A 21,259-nucleotide genomic window follows, 5' to 3' on the forward strand; every position below is an offset into this window, starting at 1 on the left:
TTTAAACCTCTGATTTTATAACTTAGTCACAATAATGATCAGATTTGCCCAGTAGAGGGCAAACGTTGAACAATGACAGAGAAATTAGTTTCGTGAATGTTTTTGTTTACTTCTAGCGAAACTGTTTATGATCGTTCATTTTTATTGAGAGAATAATTTTGTTAAAAGGTTAAAGTATAATTTTGGAGAGATATTTAGTATAAAAATGTCTGTTTTTACATTTCTGAGAGATTCTGGAAAGATTTTGGAGAACTTAGATGATGTTACTTGTCCTGTTTGTCTTGAAATATTTGACACACCAATGAGGATTTGTTGTGGTCATGCGTAAGTAAACTTTCTGTTACATAAGTAAAAAAACAGCAGGAAGCTTTTCTCATACAGTCCAAACTAACAAAACAGTAATATAAAATTATCATTAAAGGGCATAATTTTACCCACATCTTAAAATTGAAAAACTGTATAGAAGGAAAGTTGCTAAGTGTAGCAATTGTGTAGTGAACCAGTAATCCAACAGTCTTGGCATTTTCTTTTCAAACATAACACTCATTGATTTAAATTTTAGGCATGCTTTAAAAGAGAGAACAGTGTTGTGCAGTATAAAATCTAAAAATAAGGTGAAATGCAAAATTTACAACTACACTTAAATCATACACACATTTTTATGAAAATGGATTGGAATAAAATTAGTACTGTTATTAATTAGAGATAAATTGTAAGATAAATTAAACTAGCCCCATTAAATAACTCTTACATTTTTAGAATAATTCATGTAACCATCCTCTGAACCCTTTCCAATAAGTCCCTTCTTAGAAGGAACAAAAACTGCAGAAGTATCCCAAGTGAAGCTGAACTAGTTTATATAGCCAGAGATAACTACCTTTTTTTACTTGTAACCATGATGTCTCCTAAATATTTCCTGAAATCCCATTAGTTTTACTGCTAATAAAAGAACATTGCTTCTGTAGTGTGAGTGTCTTATTCATTACTACAGCCAACTGCTTTTCTTCAGGATGGATGGAATGCCATAAATTGTAAGTGTACAAATCCAATGACCCAAGTATATTTATAGCCTTGCACTTAACATAATTAAAGGTCATTCTGTGATATCTTCACATTTTTAGTACAACTAGAAGTACTAGAGTTTAATATCATTGGCAGAGTTTTTGTACATAATGAACAATAAAGGTAAACATAGTTTCCTAAAATTGATGAAAAGAAACACTTAATAATCTGTTTATATATTTAGTAGAGTTTATGCTTATTTCTGTCTTTGTTACAACTATTATCTTCATGCATAATATTTGTTTGTTTGTCAGGTTCTGTCATAGCTGTTTAGTGAACTGTGCATGTAAAGGAACAAAATCTGTGTGTCCTTTGTGTCGAACTTCATTTGATCCTGTAAAGAAAACAAAAGCAATAGAACTTGAAAAGAAGATTTCAACTTGTAGAGGAGTATGTTTGGGTTGCAAAAAAAAGGTACTTAAACATCCTCTTGTTCTCATTATTTTAAGACTTTCTGAGTTATGTGTTGTGTGACTTGAGCGTGACTTATGCACAATCATCTCAAAAGTAATATTTCACCAAACTTCACTGCATGTGAGAATGAGAAAAGATATAATTAATTTGATATAATATTTTGATGTAGTTTTTATAGTTTTAAAATTTTAATTTGGACCTTAAAAATTTAGGCAAGAACGATATGAAGCAAAATCTTGAAAGAGAGTTATTTTAATTATAAATATGTAATATATGAATGAAAGAATGTAAGAAGTCTGAAAGGTTTTACATATATATTTTATTTTTTCAGTATATATTGATTGAGTTTTGGCACCCTTCATTATATAGTTGGAAGGTTATTATTTTGGATGCTCAGCAAGATTACCATATCTTTTTTTTATTTAATATCAGCATGTTATTGCATTTCTTACTTTAAGATTGCCCTATCAAAGCTTCGAGCACATCATATGTCTTGTTTAAAGTTGGACAAAGATGATAGTGGAGAGCTTGGTGCATGTGGAGGAGAGCCAGAGCCAGAAAAGCCTGTGTTGTCAGATATTCCAAATAGGTTCACATTTAACTGTCCATACTGCTCATTGAAGAACTTGGATGTTCACGGCCTACGTGATCACTGCAACCAGAAACACACAGGGAACAAGACAAGTGTAGTAAGCTGAAGATTTATATGTAGTTTTTATTTGAACATTTAGTGGTAAGATTGCAAAAATATAATTTCTTAGAGTTGAAGATAATTTACATGTTTATTATATATGCAAAAACGGCTCGTTTGGGTTGAGAAAATATTTTACATAGAAGGTCAAAACGTTGTTCGCTCTTCTGTGTAAAATATTTTCTCAACCCAAACGAGCCGTTTTTGCATATATATTTCTCTACAAGTGGGTTTTCTCGACATCACTGATTACATGTTTATTGTTTATTTTTACATGTGTATATATGTTTGTGTGTATTATTAATTTATTTACATATGGAAAGATTTTACCTTCTTTAACCACATTTATATCCAGAGACATTTAATAATTATCTGCAAGAGCAGTACTACACACCCACACCACTCATTTGAGTTCCTCCATGCTATTCCACTTATCTATCACTTCTTCTTTGGCAGAGTTCATGTCCTGACATTTATTTTGTGCCTTCTTCAAGTGTTTGTTTTTTAATCTTTCTATTACTTTTTGCAACCAGTGTACTATTTATTATACAATAGCAATATTTGTAACATATTTTGAATTAGAATTATTTTGTATGAATACCCAGTTACTGAACTTAACTTCATTTCAAAATTTGTCTACTTTTTTTATTTATTTCTGAAAACATGATTGTGTTTGGTTATTCATTTTGAATTATGAATTCTGCATTCTGTGTAACCATCTTAGAGGTTCTACTAGTGTATTTACACAAGCATAAGTGTCAATCCTAGCAGTTGAGATTAGGAGTTGGAGCTGAACTAATCACTAAGCCCATACACATGCATACAAGAGGTGCCTAGTGCATCATTCATTTTGTCTTTGGTGCACATTTTCATGTTGTGGCTCATGGTGTGCACACTTGTTAGTTTCTCCACTTCTTCCTCTTATGCTAACCCTCGATGTCTTTATGCTGAAGATGTTTCTGTGTTTGAGGTGGAATATCTGTGTATTGTGCTCTGCTTGCATCTGCCCTGTTCTGTAATGGAAATGTTTCCCTCCAGTAAGCTGAAATTGAGGTAAAGACAGTATGATCTCCTTTCCTACCCTTGTGTAGGTGTAAGTTCCCAGCAGTTATGTTTTGGATTGTAGTTAACTTACAATCCTACTTCTGCATGAAAGTCAGTTCTCAGTGGTTGAATTTTAAACATAGTTGATTTGCTGTATGTGGTTTGTTCCACCCAAGCCACTCCACACCTTAGGGCATGTCTCTTATTGTATGTAAATTTACATTTATCTCTGTTTTTCATGAATGTAAATTTACACACTCATGCACAGATTTCATTTTTACATTTCTGTTGATGTCATTATTCATTTCTAAACTAAACCAATTTTGAAAACAATTAAAATTTAAAACTTACAAATAAAAGAAGACAATAGAAACTACAGGGTTTGAATTTTGTATTTCAAGAGTTATATACTTAATGATGTATCATAAATAGATTAAAATCAAATATCTTCACAGGTGTAAATATATTTCTAACAACCAACATCAGTACAAAAAAGTGATAAAATTGAATAAGCTAGGCCTAACTTACTATTATGCACTTCATAAGACTACTTTTCAATCTTTCTGTTCTCTGAATAGTTAGATATTATTGTGCAGTGGGTAACTTACAATTCTAACCAAATCTGAAACATTGTACAAAAATATGTAACACAAAGTAAATATCTTAAACCTTCAAAAGCTAATAATACAGATACTTAATTTATAAGACTAGAATTGCGTAATACATAAATACATTGTATTTATGTCACCAGTTGCTAATTATAGTGTTTTTTTTACAGCTGTTGGACTGAAACTAAGAGTGTGTGACCACAGAAATAATATGTTTATATAATTCATCTTCACTTTGAGGATGAAGTTATTTTAACAAATATTTTACATCATAACCATGGGATTTCTTGGTGCAATGAGTATTTTTAGTGTAAAAAAGATTAAAAAAAAGTTTTTCCTTCCACCTTGATTAAGTAAAGACATACTCTTAATTAAATGTTTACAAACAACATATTTAATGTGCTTAAGGATTTTTTTTGTTGTTTAAGTTTCAGTATTTATATCTATGTAGGTTTATTCTGCCTGTTTCATGCATGTGGCCTTATCTGAATTGTTCTAAAGCTTCATTTGATGTGTTACCAGTAGCTAAGTTTACAAATTTCTTCATGTAGGTTTGTCCTGTCTGTGCCTCCATGCCTTGGGGAGATCCTCAAAAAAAAAGTGCTAACTTTCTCATCCACCTCAATCTACGTCACAAATTTGAATATGAATTTTTTGTGGTAAGTTTTATCCTGTTTTTGTTCATACTTTTATTAATGCAAAACAATCAAATTTAAGTTTCTATATTATGTTAGAACACTCAGGTTGTTCAAGTGAATACCCATAACTAATGTTTAATTTCTGAGGATCAAGGCAAAAATTTGTATTTATGTAATTCCTATATTATATAACTTTTAGGTAACAAACAAAATTAATAAGTATTAAATCAACTGGTTATGTAGTTATTTGCAAGTAAAGTAATTTTTAACTTAACTGTGGGGATAATAGGCCTTATCTAATGGGTTTGTTTGTATTAGAAAAAATTAGTTATTATTCAGCCATTTTTCTATTAATATTGACATGAGGGAAGAAAACATTGTCAACATAATGTGGGTATGATATCACAGCTTGTTCTGTTTCAGCTTTTTTCAAACTGTTATAATTGTTAGATAAGTATATATTTTTACTTCAAGTGGGTTTTTCATTATCACAAATTGTTAGAGATTGATACTTCATACATTTCTGCTACATAATAAATTAAGTATAAAAAATTAAACATTCAAGAGGTGCCATATGACATCTTACCTCTTCTCACAGAAAAACGTTTCTTTTAGTGTCCTTTACATGAGCAAATGTTTACTCAATGTTAGCCTTGATAATCCAACTTACTCCATCGTGTGAGGTGTGAAACAGTTGCATAATAGTTTGAAACAACCCTCTACCAATAGGTGTGTGATGCTACTCCTAACACAGCTGACTCTGTCTATGCAGCTTAGTCAGTTTCTCAGTTGGTACTAATAGTATTCAGATGAGATTTTTGCTCATGCTTTCCTTTACAGAATCTTCAATCAATTTCCTGTTTTCTGATGGGAACTTAGTTTTATGTTTGTTACATGTTAACATTGCATATCTTTTTTTATAATACATGATTCTTTGGAGCTCCCTGTTTGAACTTTTCTTCTCTCATTCTTCATTGAAATGGATTCTAAGTTTCATACCCCAAAAATAAAGCATGTGACAATGAGAATCAAACCCAGGACCCTTGAATCACCAAACTATGGTGGCCTAAGGCTAATTAAACTTGATTTAATTAAGAAAATAATAATCACAAATTGTGATAGCAAAATTTTGTTTAATTGGATAGTTGGAAGAATTGAAAATATTAGTTTTGATTAGTTGATTATTTTCATGAGTTGTGATGCATAGGGATTAAGGTGAACAAGCTTAATACATAATAAGAATGTAAACTCATGATGATAATATTTCAAATACTTGGATAATTAGAATAATATATTATTTTGTATGATTAATCAATTTAATTGTAATTTAAGTTGACTGGCATAACAGGGGACATAGAAGATTATTGAATATCAAGAAAGTTGGTGAAACAGGACCTCAAAAAGTATGTATGAGAAGAGGTTGGGTAAATATGTAAAAATTAGCAGTGAGGATACCTTTAAGTGCATTAAGTGTAAACAAAATGTTAGAATGGGGTAGGACCTTTCTGGGATAATAAAGGAATATCAGTATCTGATGATTATGAGATGACTGGGTTGTTAAATTTTGCTTCTTCTTTGGTTTTTAGTAACAAAGATATAAGCAGCATTCCACTCCTTGAACAGAGATCAAACAAGATTACTGCATTAATTGTAAGCTGGTTAAGTACAAATTGGGATGCTTAAAAATAAAATATTCCTGGGCCAGATTATATTTCCCTAAGGGTTTTGAAGGAGGTTAAAGATTGGATATGTGAGCCACTTACTACCATTTTTTGTCAGTCCTTGAAGAGTAGGCAAGTAACAGAGAATTGGAAAGTTAGCTGATGTACTGGAGGTGATAAACAATCCTCCCAATAATTATAGACTCATTAATCTTACATCAATTGTGGGTAAATTTTGGGAAAGTCTGTTAAAAGATACTTTGTGAAGTTACTTAACAAAGATTAGAATTTTATTTAATAGCCAACACAGTTTCACTAAAGGAAAATCTTTCCTTACAAATATTTTGGTATTCTATGAAAAGGTTACTGCTTATGTATTTGAGGTAAGGATGTAGATGTGGCACAGTTGGATTTTCAGAAAGCATTTGACAAGGTGCCACATGAAAGGCTTGCAAAAAAAATTGTCTGTATGGGTGTAGGGGATAAGTTGCCAAATTGGATAGAAGAATGGCTGGATGGATGAAAACAGAGGGTTGTTGTAAATAGAGTTTAGTTAAACTGAGTTAATGTTGTGAGTGGGACAACCTTAGAACCTTTGCTTTTTTGATTTATATCAATGACATAGATGGAGGAATAGTCAAAAAATTACTTAAATTTGAAGATGATATTAAGATCTTGTGTGTTGCTGGCTTTGAAGAAGATGCTGCTGATTTACAAAAGGATTTAGATGATTAAGTGAGTTGGGCAAATGAATAGCAGATAGGTTTTAATTATAATAAATGCAAGACAATGCATGCAGGCTATCATAATTTGAATTATAAGTATAATTTGGATGGGAATAATCTTAACAATATTACAAAAGAAAGAAAGCTTGGTATAATATTCAATCAGTCTCTGAAGCCATACAAGCAGTGTGCTTTTGCTAGTGGTAGGGCCAATAGGATTTTAGGTTGTATGAACAGAAATATTGAATGCAAGTCTAATGAGGTTATAATTTCATTGTATATGTCACTGGTTAGGCCACATTTGAAATGTTGCATTCAGTCTTAGGCTCCTTATCTTAGGAAAGACATCAAATTTTTGGAAAAGGTTCAGAAAATGGTTAATGATGCTTGGAATGAAGGGGCTGTCATACAAGGAGTGGTTGAACTCTCTCATACTATTTTATCTTGAAAGAAAGAATAGTTAGAGTGGATCTGATTGAGGTGTTTAAGATTGTTAAGGGAATTAATAATGTTGATATGTCATTTCTTTATATTTAACAGTGAGAGTAGTAAGACTAGGGGACAGAAACATAAATTTTGGCAGAGAGGAGTAATTTTCAAGTAAGATAGTTTTGTTATTTTAACAATGGGTGGTCTTTGAAATGGCTTGTTTTTGGATGTTGTAGGAGTAGTAACTTTAACCATCAGACTACCATTTATAAAAGTTGCATTAAATACCATTGTGAGTCCAGTAGACATAGAACAGAATTTTTGCCATTGCTGGAGAAATGATGCTATAAAAGTAGAATGGAGTTTATTAATAACTTGCTTAATACAAGAACGTTGAGAACAAAAAACATTGAATTATTGATAATTTATACAGACAATGTTGAAACACTGAATTACTAACCATCAAGGCTACCTACATTGGAATGCTCAGTGCATCTTGTGCAGCACGAACATGCTGTTTACATTTTTTCTGGTTCTTTTTTTTGTAAGCACAAATTGCACATCATGTTTTTTTTTTGTGTGTTAGGTGTTGAGTTTCAGTTGATTGTACTGCCTTCCTTTTTCTTGTTGGTACAGTTTTTGAAACAGCACTGACTTCACCAAGATCTTTGTCAAACTGGATGAGAAATGCTCTACATTTATTTATGCCTCATTAGTGTTTTTAAGAATTTAATTCTTGTCACACTATGAAAGCATTTACTGCACTGATATCATTGATGTTATAAAATACAACTTTCTGCCACCTTCAAGCCATCCTTTTACAACTGTAGTTTTGAGTCACTGAAGGTATCAATGCCATTTTTGAACTGTTGTAATAAAAAAATTCTTATGGTTTTATCTTCTTTATTGGTGTCAAGAACAGGTTGTAAATATATAGTGAAGAGGAGATTGACCACATAGCTTTTCTTTGAGCAATACTATACTGCCATTGAATCAGCTTGAAATCCAAATAATGTAATTTTAACAATCATTCCTTTTGGATTTGTGAATTCAGAATAGGCAGTTCAACTATGTTCTTTCTTATGGTTTTAACTATAGTTAGCTTTTTGTTTAGTAGTTGATGTGCTAATGATAAACTGGTGAAAAAATTATTGCAAGTAATATTTCTGCCTAACTTTTCCAGTTCTTTGACCAAATCAAGACAACTCTTTCACCATGACTGATTTCACATCCATCATCTGGATTTTTCTCTGTGTATATTTGCATCTTCTTTGTACAGGAAGGCTCAGCATCACGTTGTTCAGATTTTGATTCGATATTTTCCTGGCTTCGATGGGATATATTGCTTAAATGGGCAGCATCCTTTGAATAATACTAATTGCTCATCAACATTCATACATATCTCTGGAATATATGCATCTTGTAGGTGTTTATTCCTCTGAAACATGTCTTGAACAGGTTTCAGTTTGTCAGTACTTCTGTTTTGTCTTCTTGTCTGTGTATTTTCAAATTGTAATACTCTTAGTGTCTGTTGAAATCTTTGTTGACCCATTGTTTTACTGAAAATAAGGAGGTCATTGTCCTTGATCCATAGCTGTAAAATATTGTTAACTTTATATCCATAAACCCCTAGGAGAATTAGATGTTCAATATTTTTTTTAAATTCATTGTCATCAAGTTATTCCCATGAGTTCTTATATGCCAGTTTACCTTCAATATTTGTCCAATGCTAAACAGAGTTGATTGGAGGTTGGCAGATATAAAAGCTCAAAAGAAGAAACAACATTCTTCACATTCTTTTTTGTGAAACCTAGATGATCCAAATGTTATCTATATTGTGAAAAGCAGTTCTACCACTTGGTTAATGAGATGAATTAGAATCCCAAACTTCTTTTTTTTATCTTTAGAGTTATATGTTTTATTTTGGGTTGTTGAGGCAAATTGCTCTGACATGTTGTGTCCTGGACTATGTAATGTGAATATTTAATGAAATGATCATCCTCAATTTCATTGTCTTTTTCACTTCTCTGCTCTTCAAAAGTAGAATCATCATCTTCTAATAGAGATAAGATTTTGTTTCTTGACAATGGTCCCTTTCTCATTGTTATTGATCTGATCTGGCAAAGCTTTCAAAAAAGGAATGCCCCCAATGCAGGTTGTTGATGCTATGAGCAACAGTGCAGCATTCAAATGCTTTTACACCTACCAGTAAAAAGATGATGCAATTCTATACCAAAGTTCTGGCAAATGTTATTTATGACACATTTAGGAAAAAACCCACAGTGGTTTTAGTAGTGAATAAATTTTTACGTAGCATTCAGTGTATGTATGTTTATATTTTGTTTCTTATTCTCTCTATCTTAATTTTGTTGGGGTTTGTCAATTTGACCAACCTCATAACCACCATACATTATTAGGAAATGAATAAAATTTATGCCTTTTTCATTGTAGAATGACAACATATTATAATACAAATGTTTAGTCTAAATAGATTAAATCTCATAGCATTATACATTTATATATATTTATTTATTTTATTATACTGACCTACCAGTTGTGCCTTGCTAACATAACAGAAGTTGCAATGATGCAGTGCACATGAATTCATGTTACCATATCCAAAAGTATAAAATTGGTCTTTGTAAAGTGACCTGCCTTGGCTGTGTTTTAGTGGACTAGTATTTTGTAAAGTACAATTATGTATCAGTTATAATACATTATATATGTATATATACATTATTATTATTTAGAAGTAAGTTATTAAAATGTTCTTAAAATACAGAACAACAAATGAAGAAGTAAAGCAAAGAATTATCTCTTCTAGTTGTGGACTTTGTAGTTGTTTGCTGCTTTCATAGTTTGCTAAGCCTTATTTTGACTTTGTACTTGTTTGCTGCTTCCATTGGTTGCTAAGCTTTAAGTGGACTTTGTACTTGTTTGCTGCTTCCGTTGGTTGCTAAGCCTTAAGTGGACTTTGTACTTGTTTGCTGCTTCCGTTGGTTGCTGAGCCTTATGTTTACTTTGTACTTGTTTGCTGCTTCCGTTGGTTGCTGAGCCTTATGTTTACTTTGTACTTGTTTGCTGCTTCCGTTGGTTGCTAAGCCTTAAGTGGGCTTTGTACTTGTTTGCTGCTTCCGCTAAGCCTTATGTTGACTTTGTACTTGTTTGCTACTTCCGTTGGTTGCTAAGCCTTATAAATTTTGCATGTGGATGTTAATTTTTTTTTTTTAGGTTTTACTTATAGACTTGAAATCATAATTAAAGATATAAATTACTATGTCACTACCTTAGAATTCCACTACAGGTTATGAAATATAGTAACTAAACTGTATTCAGGTCTACAAAATATTACATTTTGAGCTCACTAAAGTGTCAACGTACCCTTTTTGATTCTAGAATGAAAAGAAAAGATCTTTCTTACAAATTATGTGTAAAGACTCAAAGAATTGTGCATGGGACATTCTGAGCTTTTGTTTGGTTATTCACACCTCATAGATGTGAGTAGGTTTACATAACCAAGTGTCTTAAAAAATGGAAAAAAATGGGTGATACCATTGTGCCTTATTCAGTACATGAAGCAATATATCAGCAAATAGAAAAGATAGGAGGTTTTTATTTTATATTCTAATTTGGCAATATTAGTAATTTGAGGTACTAATGTGTATTAAACAATAAACTTTGTATTTGGACACCACAAACATAATTTGAACCAATGCTGCATTCTGCTTACTACGTGACACAAAAAAATTGATATTTAGAAATGTTCTTTTAATATTTAGTTTTAAATTAACAAGTTAACTAACATACAATACTCTAATAATTTAATTTATAATCAACAATTTGATACAAAACTTATTGACCTAGATTCATAAAATAATAGTTTAATAAACTTTTAAATGCAAATCAACGAATGCTGTTACATGGTCTATGATCCACAACCTGTGGCAGTAAGGTTAAAGAATGTATGAACAAACATCGTACTCTCTTGTTGGGTATGCTGAGATATTTTCATAATGAACTGAACTCTCTGTTACCATAAAATATTTATCTTGAAAATTATCAAAAAGTAATATTTTTAACTGATTTTAAAATGGAATCTTCTGTTTAAGTGGAAAAATAAATAAGATATATACATACATTTATAAAAATATCCAAAACTCATTGTGTATTGTTTTCAATGGAAGGGGATTGGGAGGTTGGATGTAAAGTATAAGTCTTTTAGCATGTATGATATTAAACATCAAGGAACCCTGTTCTGCACATGATGAAAAACAAAAAAATTTGACAATAATATAATCTCTATTCACTATACAGTTGAACAGTTACAAAACTGCTTTGTTTTTCAGTATACAGAAGTGTATTCATTCATGGAATGTGTATTCCTACCATGGGACAGAAAATGGGTTGGATTCCTCCAATTATATTATGTAGTTTTTGTGTTGTTTTTTTTAAAGTGGGATTTGAGTGTATAGTACAGCAGTTTTTGACTAAAGTTAATCAACACATGGCATGATCCATATTTAATTATACATTACTATCATAAAGAAATAACTAGTAAGAAGTAGACAAGAAGGAAACCATTCTTCTCTTTTGACTGTACTGACACTTTGGGTAAGCACTTACATTGGTTTTCTTTCTTACTAATAAGTGTTTCTTTGCAAAAAAGAAATGTGAATTATTCACTTGCAAACTTTTTTCAGTTGTCATTTGTAGCGATTTGGTTAATATTGTAGAATGTTCTGAGTAGCTAATTGGTTTTTAAAACTTTCTTTCTTATTTACAGGACTACAACTTAGATGACAGCACAGCCCTGCAAAAAGCTCTAGAAGCATCTCTAAAGGATTTGTAAAATTTCATTATCTGTTATACTTCTTGGTAATTTGTTTAGCTACAGTGCTTTTTCTTAATAAAAGAGTTTATTTGTAAAATGTTTTGGTGTTATATAAATGTATATACTTTGTAAAGTTCACCTTTATCTCTGAATAATCCCAGGTGTCTTCTACTTGACTATTACCACCTGTTGTTTTAAAGTTATAAACAAATTGTAAAATATAAAAATGCTGCCTAGTATTTTTAGAAACATTATCCTCACTTGGACTACTTTAAAATTGTGTGTGAAGTGACTATATTTAACAGTGATACACTGTACTGTTTTTCACTCTGTCATTATGGCTATCTAATAGCATAACCTTTCTGGATGTTTGACATTTCTCAGATTGATTATGTGGTTCTTATCTGAAAGTTTTCTAGAAACTACTCAATTTACATTTAATTCTGTTATTTGTGTGTAATGTTGCAGGAAACATAACATTCATACTTGATGCTTTGTCCAAGGGTAAGATCACTGTGGGCAAAGAGTATGAAGTGAGAGAACAGTTAATAGTCATGATTAATGTTTGGTTCATCAGTAATCTGGTTGAGAGTATAAGTTATAAAGAAAAATTAAGGACTTTCACTGTGAATTTTACTTGTACAACAAGTAAAGTTTTGTGTTGGACATGTAACTGTATTATAGTATGGTTAAATATGAGCATCTTAGACTAGAAAAATAATATTTATGGTTATGTATTTACTTTTTTTCCCCAGTAGTTTTCCAAAAATAGGTATATTAAAAGGTATAATCTGTCTCTCACTTCAGCCTGTTCCTCTGGGTCTGGTTATTTTCAAACATGATGCCAGTATTTAAGTCCATTTAGCTGGGTTAAATCATTTTAGAGAATACTCACAACTTCAATTATTCTTTGCTGAAGTACAAGATATTTATCAATAAGCCCAAACTTGGTGAAGAGGGGATGATAGAAAGAAAGTGGAAACAGGTTTTCCTGTGATATAGCTCTGATTCTCAGAGCTGGTAAGTGGAGTTCAGATTGTGTCTTGCTACAAATTATTTATTTACTTCAATCCTTTTATGATGGATCATGGATCAAAGGTCATATAAGTGTGTATGAGGGACTGTTTTCAAAAATGGAAAGAGGTGAATGGTTCTTATGTGTTTGTTCAGTACACAAGCCATATCTTGGCAAAATAATAAGATACAGATAATAAAATAAGGTTCTTATTTTTTATCATAGCTCATCATTATTGGTAATTTAAGTTTGTGATTTGTACAAAGCTATAGACTTTGTATTTTCGTATCACAGATATCTAATTTGAACAAGTGCTGCATTCAATGTATCACATGGCTTAGAAAAATTCTGTTTACGTTTGTTCTTTTAATATTTACTTTTAACCTGTTCAGTGCTGTAGACAAGGTAACTTGTCCAAGCCAGTCGGTAACACAGTGCCACGGACGAGTTAATTTATTCTCAATAATACCCAACTTCAATGCTGGATGTCAGCACCATACATGCATTTGACCTACTTACAAATTGTTTCACTTTCGGTCCAAAGTGGCGTCCCCAAAAAAAGTTACAAAATGAAGAAGCATCAGAGTTGTATTGTAGCAGCTGAAATACTTGGCATTCGACAGGTTAAATTAAGAATAACTCCTATATAATAATAAAGTTCGAATTGTAATGTACAGTTTGATACCAAATTTATTGACATAAATTCATAAAATAGTAGTTCAATAAGTTTTCAAAGGTAAGTCAACAAATGTAATGACATGGCTTTTGACCTGTGTTCTGTTGCAAAGGGTAAAGAATGGCAGGCAGTCCCTTAATGTGGAAGGTGATGTTAAGATGCTGCTAATTGGCTTTCTTCACTGTGGTCAGTAGTTCAATATTTGGGGCAGTAGCAGATAGTCTTAGTAGCTTTACCATAAATACAGAAAATATTAATGTGAGTTCAAGCTTTTTAAACTCCTTTTGGAAAATTGGTGAAGAAAGTATAACTAAATCTTGCACACTTTTTACATCTGGTTCAGAATACCAAGGAATTACTTGGTAATAAAAATGATGATTGTCCCTGAATTTCAATAGTATAGAATAGGATATCTAGCTGTCAAAAACTACATTAACATTGAACACTAAAATTATTTCTTCTTAGTGTGGCATATTAATTTCTTGAAAGTTTTTGAAATACATAATGTAAATATGACAGGAACATAAAAGATGTGGTTTTGGTATATATTTTTGTATATACAGTATGTTACATTTGACATTTTGTTTTTAGTAAAATTTGAGAAATACATTTTTTTATGATTCCTTAAATATGGTTGGCATTTTGTAATCAATAATGACTTCAAATAGTATTTTCTTAGGGTTTACAACTACTTTCTTTATGTGAAGCTATAAGCCACTGTAAATTATAGTTGTAGCACGACTATTATTCAGTTAATTTTCTTTCCTAGAAGGGAATTACCTGAAATTTTATTAGTGGCCCAGTTAAGTTCCATGTGTTGTCCAAGCTACAAGCTGAAAGATTATGCCATTGTCCTAGCTACAAGTTACAAGATTGTCACTGTCTTAGCTACAAGTTAAAAGACTGTCATTATCTTAACTACAAGTTAAATGACTGTCATTATCTTAACTACAAGATGAAAGATGATCTCATTGCTCTAACTACAAATTGAAAGATTTTGTCAGTTAGAACAGTGGTTCTTGACTTGTTTTGTTTTTTTCTCATTTATGGTCTAAAGAATCTTGTGGACTCTAATGTTCAGGTATTTTGACAGAAGCAGATGCTCCTGTGTATACAAGCAACTAATATGAGTAAGTTAATTCAGTTTTTAAATAAAACATTATTTTCATTCAGTCAAATATTGTATAATAATTATTATTTTTTAACAATAATTTGGAAACTTAATCTCAACCACCATAAACTGAGTTTAGAATATCCATGGAACCCAAGGGTACTGTAGACTACAGGCTCAGAACAAGGGACTTGCAGATTGTTTCATTTTACTTTCTGATGATGCAGAAGATATCTTTTCAAATAATATCTTATATGAAATATAAGAAATATTAACTTGTAACAGATCACACTATTACTCTATAAAACAATGGTTTATGTATCCCAGTGTTTTATTACATTATTACACTTTTATAGGTTTCACACTTAGACTGCTCAGAAGTGAACATATGCTAAGCAGTATATCTGTGGGTTGCATAATCCATCCATTGGACCAAATGAGGTTATTGCTGTTGGATTACATCATATCTTTTTGTTTTTCAACAGTTGTTATTGGATTATTAAATAAATTCCTGTAATTTTATTCAATTTAATGTTGATTTTTAATAAAGAATCTTAATAATAATCAATCTTTTTTTAAAGATGGACCTATCTCTACTAAGGTTAAAAACATTTTTTTCAGAAGGAAGGCTGTAACTTATCTGCAATTTGTGCTTTTAAATGTAAGTTAAATTAATGTACTTGATCTTTATTTTATGCTCAACTTACTTTCTGATGCTGCTTGTAATTAAAAAAAACAACAATAATTTACACTTTGCCTAAATATTAAGTGGCACAACTGTTTGCAAAAAGCATTTATTTTTTATATTGCCCATATAGATTGTTGCACACTTACTTACTAAACTTTTGAAGAAATAATGTACCAAAAAATGTTTGTGATGGTATCTAGATACCTTGGTTGTAGTTTATTTCAGTTACAGTGTGTACTTATTAGAATCGAGCTTATGTGTTTAATCACATGTAACAGTGAGAATTATGCTTATGTGTTTATTCATCTATAACAATAAAATGTATCCAAGTGGTTGAAGCAGCATATTTTGGTAAGGTATAATCTCTGTGTACATCTAACAATATAGTTATAAGTTTTATGTACACAGAATCTACAGCTGGTGTAGCAAAGTTATTTATTAGCATATTATGATGAATTGTGAAGAAATTAAATGAGAAGGAAGCATTACAAGATATACATCCACTGACGATATAGCTGTTCTTTGACATTGCATTTGACTATCTAAGTGTTTTCCAGTCTCTCATATCCCACTTAAATGCCCAAGGCAATAGCTAATTTGCAAATTTAACCATCCTTGTCGATGCAGTCTCTATCCTAGTATTGTACATACGTACCTAATTTAGATAATGTAATAACTTTTTCTCTGATGCAGTATTACTCATCATCCCGTTATGGAATGTGATTTTTGTGCCTCCTTGTGGATTTCAGTATAATTATAATTAAAAAAACAAACAAAAACATGTATATTATAATTGAGAAAACTAAATTAGACATGGTACTTGTGGGTATGAATTCCCATATTATTGTTGTCAGCAAAGTGGCTACTCCAACCTCCTGTAGTTCTCCTTCATTATCTTGTGTCCATGTTTTTATCAGCTGAGAGATGGAAACATTCATTTGGTATGAGGTGTTTTCTCCTAGGGCTTTTGAAATTGCCTTTTTGTTGATCATGGGGAGAATTTAGATTCTGTTTTTCTGAAACTTTTCCTTACTACATCAACCTCACATGAGTCTGATATGGATCCCACTCCTTCTATATATCATTTGGATTTGTGATATTGTGTGGCTTTTTCTGGTCCCCTCTGAGTCTACCCTTCCATTACTAGTGGAGGGGGAGATGATTTAGCTTCTCCTCATTTCTTATTTTTTTGGTTCGGGCTGGGGGAAGTTCATTGTTTTATTATGTGATGTGATAGATAGACCTTGTATTCTCCTTGTCTGTTTGCATACCCAGTTTTCAACCACTGGGGTGGTAGACAGAGGTTTTTTTCCTCCAGAGTGCTAGTGTGTGTTCCTCCATTATTGGAAAAAAGGGCAAAGTTGGGTGCTGTCTCATTTGGGTCTGTGGATATTTTTCAAAATGTCAGTAGGAGTGGCACCGTCCTCCATGAGAGCTTACTCGTAATTTTGGTTCAGATTTGATACAAGGCTGACTGGTTGGGGTGTGAATGGCTCTTCTTTTTAATCAATGTTGGTTTGGTATATTGTTTGTGGAAGGAGGTCCACTATCTTCTCATAATCCTGAATGCAAAGTGGTCCTATAATGGGGTCTTGGTTGAGTACAGGTTTCACATCCTCTCCATAATTCCATGGGCAGTTGGACTACTTGTTGCCCACTTGGTTGGGGAGTGAGAATGAGTGTTCATAATTCCAGACTGGTTGAGTTCTATTATTTGGTTGAGTAAGGCATACATGGTCCTGTCATTCTACGTTTGGGGTGTTGCCTTTTAGACTTCTTCAGGTAGAGGAGAAAATTTGTCCATTTTGGTGTTGCTTGCTTTCTCATTGTGATTCTGATGGGGTGACATGCATCACTCTATGGCTACAAGTTGGGATTGAATCAAAAGTGTGTGTGTGTGTGTGTATATATATATATAACATTGTGGTCCAATAGCCCTATCTTTCAATTGTGCGATATAGGGACCAAGGTCCCTTAATTCTAATCTTCAGCTATCTGTTTGGGTCTTATCTACTCATATACTATTTCACCTTTGATACAGGAACTCAGTTGTGAGTGAAGAGCACATCAATTCTGGATGTAGTGTGGTTCCCGACTTCTGTACCACTTTATCTTGGTATACCACTGTTTTATGCAGACACTTTCTGTATGGATCATGCCCACGCCAGCTTCTCAACCTTCTCAGTGCGAGATTCTAGCTATATTGTCAGCAGATGGTGAGCATGTTTTGGAAGTTAACATTTTTGTATTTTCAATAACACTTATCTCTGTTGACACTCTCCCATCTTGTCTACCAAGAACCAGTGTAAGTCTCAAAAAAGTAATTACATTTATTTAAGTGAGGTGATTACATGCAGTACCAGGATAAAAGAGCACATTTATGAGGGTGGAGAAATTTCCAGATTGGATATTACTAAGGGTATTTAAATGGGGTATAAAATACTGGAGCATGCGAGTCCAATGCTTAGATAGACAAAGCCAGTGTCAAAAATAGCTATATTGTCACCAGAGATAAGTATTACAGGAAATACATCTTCAGTTAAGGAAAATGTTAATTTCTGGCAAGAACAGATGAGATGTGAACTGTGTGTGTGTGTGGTGAAGGCATGCATCCTCCAGAAAACTTCTGAATCCTGTGGTGTTTCTTGTATACTTTCATTTCGTAATGGTTCAACCATTAACTTTATCTACCAGTTGAACGTGGATATGAGCTTCTCCATATATAATGTGATAGAATAGTGAAATTTTCAGAAATGAACTTTTATTTAAAGTGACATGTAAAACATTAAGTACTGTCAAAAATGAATGTTCATCTTATACAAATATGATTACTGATTGATAACCTGATATGTGAACAAAGAAGCAACAAAAAGTAATAGTTTAAATAATCAGTTTTAATGACACACTGAAACACAGTCATTGTCTGTTGGACCATTCACTAAACAAAGATTATTGATAGTATTATGTGATATTGGTTTTGCACAAATTATGAAAGCTGTGTTAGATTAAAACGTGTAATGATTTTTTAACCACTATAAGCAATAATAACCTTAAAAGTGAAATGTTATTACATTAAAGATATGAACTCACTGGGGTTGCTTAGATTTATTAAGGTTTCTGTTGTACAGGTTGTCTATTAAGGGTATTATTGCTTTCTCTGAAAGATTTATTTCAATATGGATGTGTGTTAGGTATCACTTTCTAGATGTTTTGACCCAGAATGATAACATTGGCTTGCAGTAAAATAATAACATTTTGCTATTGAATGCCTGTTTTTAAAAGTAAAAAACTAGTTACTGATAACTGAAATGATGCCACTGTGGTTAAGGGTGAGCTTTTCCTCCCTATAATTAGATTTTTTAAAAATAATTTTCCTGTATATGTTTTTAGTTGGAATCAGTATTTTCAACCTAACATCTAATTGTGTTGTTTTCCAAGCAAGACTGATGTTTGTCAGCAGTAATAATGGATTTATTTATAACTTAGTAAAATTATCTCACTTCTTTATTAATAAGTAAGTATTTGAGGGAACAAGAAATATAACTGGATATTTCAAATGGACTGTTTTATCATGATCATTTTGAAGTTATTTGTCAGAAGTGCATACATAGACTAAGGTGAGTCCTTTTAATGACCTAATGACAGTGAAATATGGCACCATGGTTATATGAATATAACTGGAAATGGTATTCTGTTGAAAAATTTTGTAATTTTAAGTGGAAGAGAAAGAGACTACAGAAAGTAATTCAGCATTTGATCGAACTTGGAGAGAGTGGAAAGAGATATCAAATTGTCTACTGCCATACAGTAGTTTCAAAGATACAACTAATACTGATCTTTCTAGACTCCAGTTACCCAATTTATATAATAAATATTTAAATTGGAATTATTTTATAAGGGTATTGAAGTTTCTTGTATGCAAGATATTACAGCAAAACTACATAAAACATATGAATTGTATTATAAAACAATCATATAGGCTTGGAAATAACATAAACTTGGTCAGCATATTTCATAACTGTGGAAATTATTGAAGAATATTGGTTTGTTAGAAATTTTAGGATAGGAAATAGTTGTCATTTGATGTCTGCAGTGCACTAATTCAGGTTCTTCTGTTATGTGTATCACTTAAAGCTCTCACCTTAGTAAGTGGATTCTAGTTCCTGTTGTTTCATTTTATACTAAAGTCCTTACTTGTTACTTTATTTACATTGTTAGAATGACTGCCTATTTGTTGTGATTCTGATAACAGTGAAATTACAATTTTTGTAATAATTAAAGAAAATCTTTAACATTCAAATTTAGTTTTAACTTTGATTCAATTATTTCAAATACAACTTCTTAGAAAATTAATAACTGACTTTATAATTTTTTTTTCACTGTGTACTGTCACCATGACATAATGTCATCCTCATGGTCAAGTTTCTTTATAACTCAATGAGGTTATGTAGGCATGTATTATAATTCATACTAAATTGTATATATGTTTGTAACTATCTTGATTACAAAGTTGTGAACATTTTATACCATGGTATAAAAATGATCTGAGAATACATTGTTAGAACCAACTAAAACATGATACTGCTACTTTACTTCTGTTTAAGAACAGAGGTTGATATATTTTGCATTTGCTCTTTGGAAAATAATGTATAAAATCAGTTTGTGTTTCTGCATAACTGTCGTTAAGCTATAAAAATACCTTAGTTAGAAGTAGCTCCTTATATTTAGAAGAGTTGAATTGATGACAGTGAAGAATAAAACGTAGGGAAATGGTAACTTGGTGAATGCCACCTCAAGACAAGATAACCTTTTAAAGAATAGTATTTTTTCTACCAACCATGTTGTCTGCTAAAAAAAAAATTTACTTGTAACAGTATATTAAAAAATGAGTTGGAAACGTGTACTTAGCTTCATTATTTTTTTATGGTGTATATTTCGTTTCCATAACTGTATTAGTAGGGTTTTTAATTGGAAATACTTAGTCAAGTGTTTATAAGTACATTACGCTGAATCTTTGTATGAGATGTCAGTTATTTAGCCGCATGTAAGATTATGAGTAGTGTAGTTCATTTGATTATATTTGTTGGGTTAAGCTGTAGAAAATGTTTTGTGAATTTTATCAGGGTGATATACTTTTTCAATGTAAGTAGACCTGTATTTTGTACATGTGAAAACTGTTATTTTTTAATAACACACAGTATTGCAAAAATTATAAGGGCATTGAAAACCTAATATGTTGTATCTAAAATGGTTATTGTACTCGCACGTAGTTTTTAATAAAAATTCTTGAGATAAACATGAATTTCTGAAATTTATTTTACACAACCGTTTTGGACGTGAAGTGTCATGCATTTTTAAAGGTATTTTAAAAAAACAGTATATAATTTCTAGTTTTACACATAAAACTAAAATTAATATTAATTATTAAATTGTTTTTTGTTAGGTAAAAGCAAATACTTAGTTATTTTTAGTAAAACTGGATTTACTTGTTAATGTTTTATATTACGTCTGTTTTATATGGGTTAGTGCAAATTTCTTGTAAGAAACATCTACGGTGTTAAAACGTTCTAATATACATTTATTGTGACATTTCATTCCAAGAGTTTAAACTAACGTTCCTTGGTACGTCAAACGTAAGTTTACGGACTTACAATGCTGCAATTCAG

General features: G+C 31.5%; 1 protein-coding gene across 5 annotated transcripts; it reads left to right on the top strand.

Moving 5' to 3' along the window:
* Positions 1-56: 56 nt before the first annotated feature.
* LOC143250898 (E3 ubiquitin-protein ligase RNF166-like) lies at positions 57-20,889 on the top strand. Of its 5 annotated transcripts, XR_013028427.1 has the most exons (7): positions 57-324; positions 1,317-1,476; positions 1,935-2,165; positions 4,371-4,478; positions 12,056-12,147; positions 14,852-14,924; positions 15,262-20,889. XR_013028427.1 is itself a non-coding variant. In XM_076502066.1 (6 exons), exons 1-5 carry the CDS (start codon positions 206-208, stop codon positions 5,823-5,825), a joined length of 654 nt encoding a protein of 217 aa, XP_076358181.1. In that variant the 5' UTR covers positions 57-205; the 3' UTR covers positions 5,826-5,860; positions 12,056-20,889. The 5 variants fall into 5 exon arrangements, 3 of the variants coding, with proteins under 3 accessions (XP_076358181.1, XP_076358180.1, XP_076358179.1); XR_013028426.1 differs by having other exon boundaries at positions 12,056-14,924; XM_076502066.1 differs by adding an exon at positions 5,790-5,860 and having other exon boundaries at positions 12,056-20,889.
* The last annotated feature ends 370 nt before the right edge of the window (positions 20,890-21,259 follow it).

This window comes from Tachypleus tridentatus, chromosome 5, assembly GCF_004210375.1.
Source record: "Tachypleus tridentatus isolate NWPU-2018 chromosome 5, ASM421037v1, whole genome shotgun sequence".
NCBI classification, from domain to species: Eukaryota; Metazoa; Arthropoda; class Merostomata; order Xiphosura; family Limulidae; genus Tachypleus; species Tachypleus tridentatus.

What these genes read in the sequence shown, in the direction of transcription:
- LOC143250898 (XM_076502064.1), top strand. Translation starts at nt 206, where the DNA reads ATGTCTGTTTTTACATTTCTGAGAGATTCTGGAAAGATTTTGGAGAAC. An exon ending in GTTTGGGTTGCAAAAAAAAG is followed by an intron (nt 1,477 to 1,934) that starts GTACTTAAACAT and finishes TCTTACTTTAAG; the next exon opens with ATTGCCCTATCAAAGCTTCG. An exon ending in TTGAATATGAATTTTTTGTG is followed by an intron (nt 4,479 to 12,055) that starts GTAAGTTTTATC and finishes TCTTATTTACAG; the next exon opens with GACTACAACTTAGATGACAG.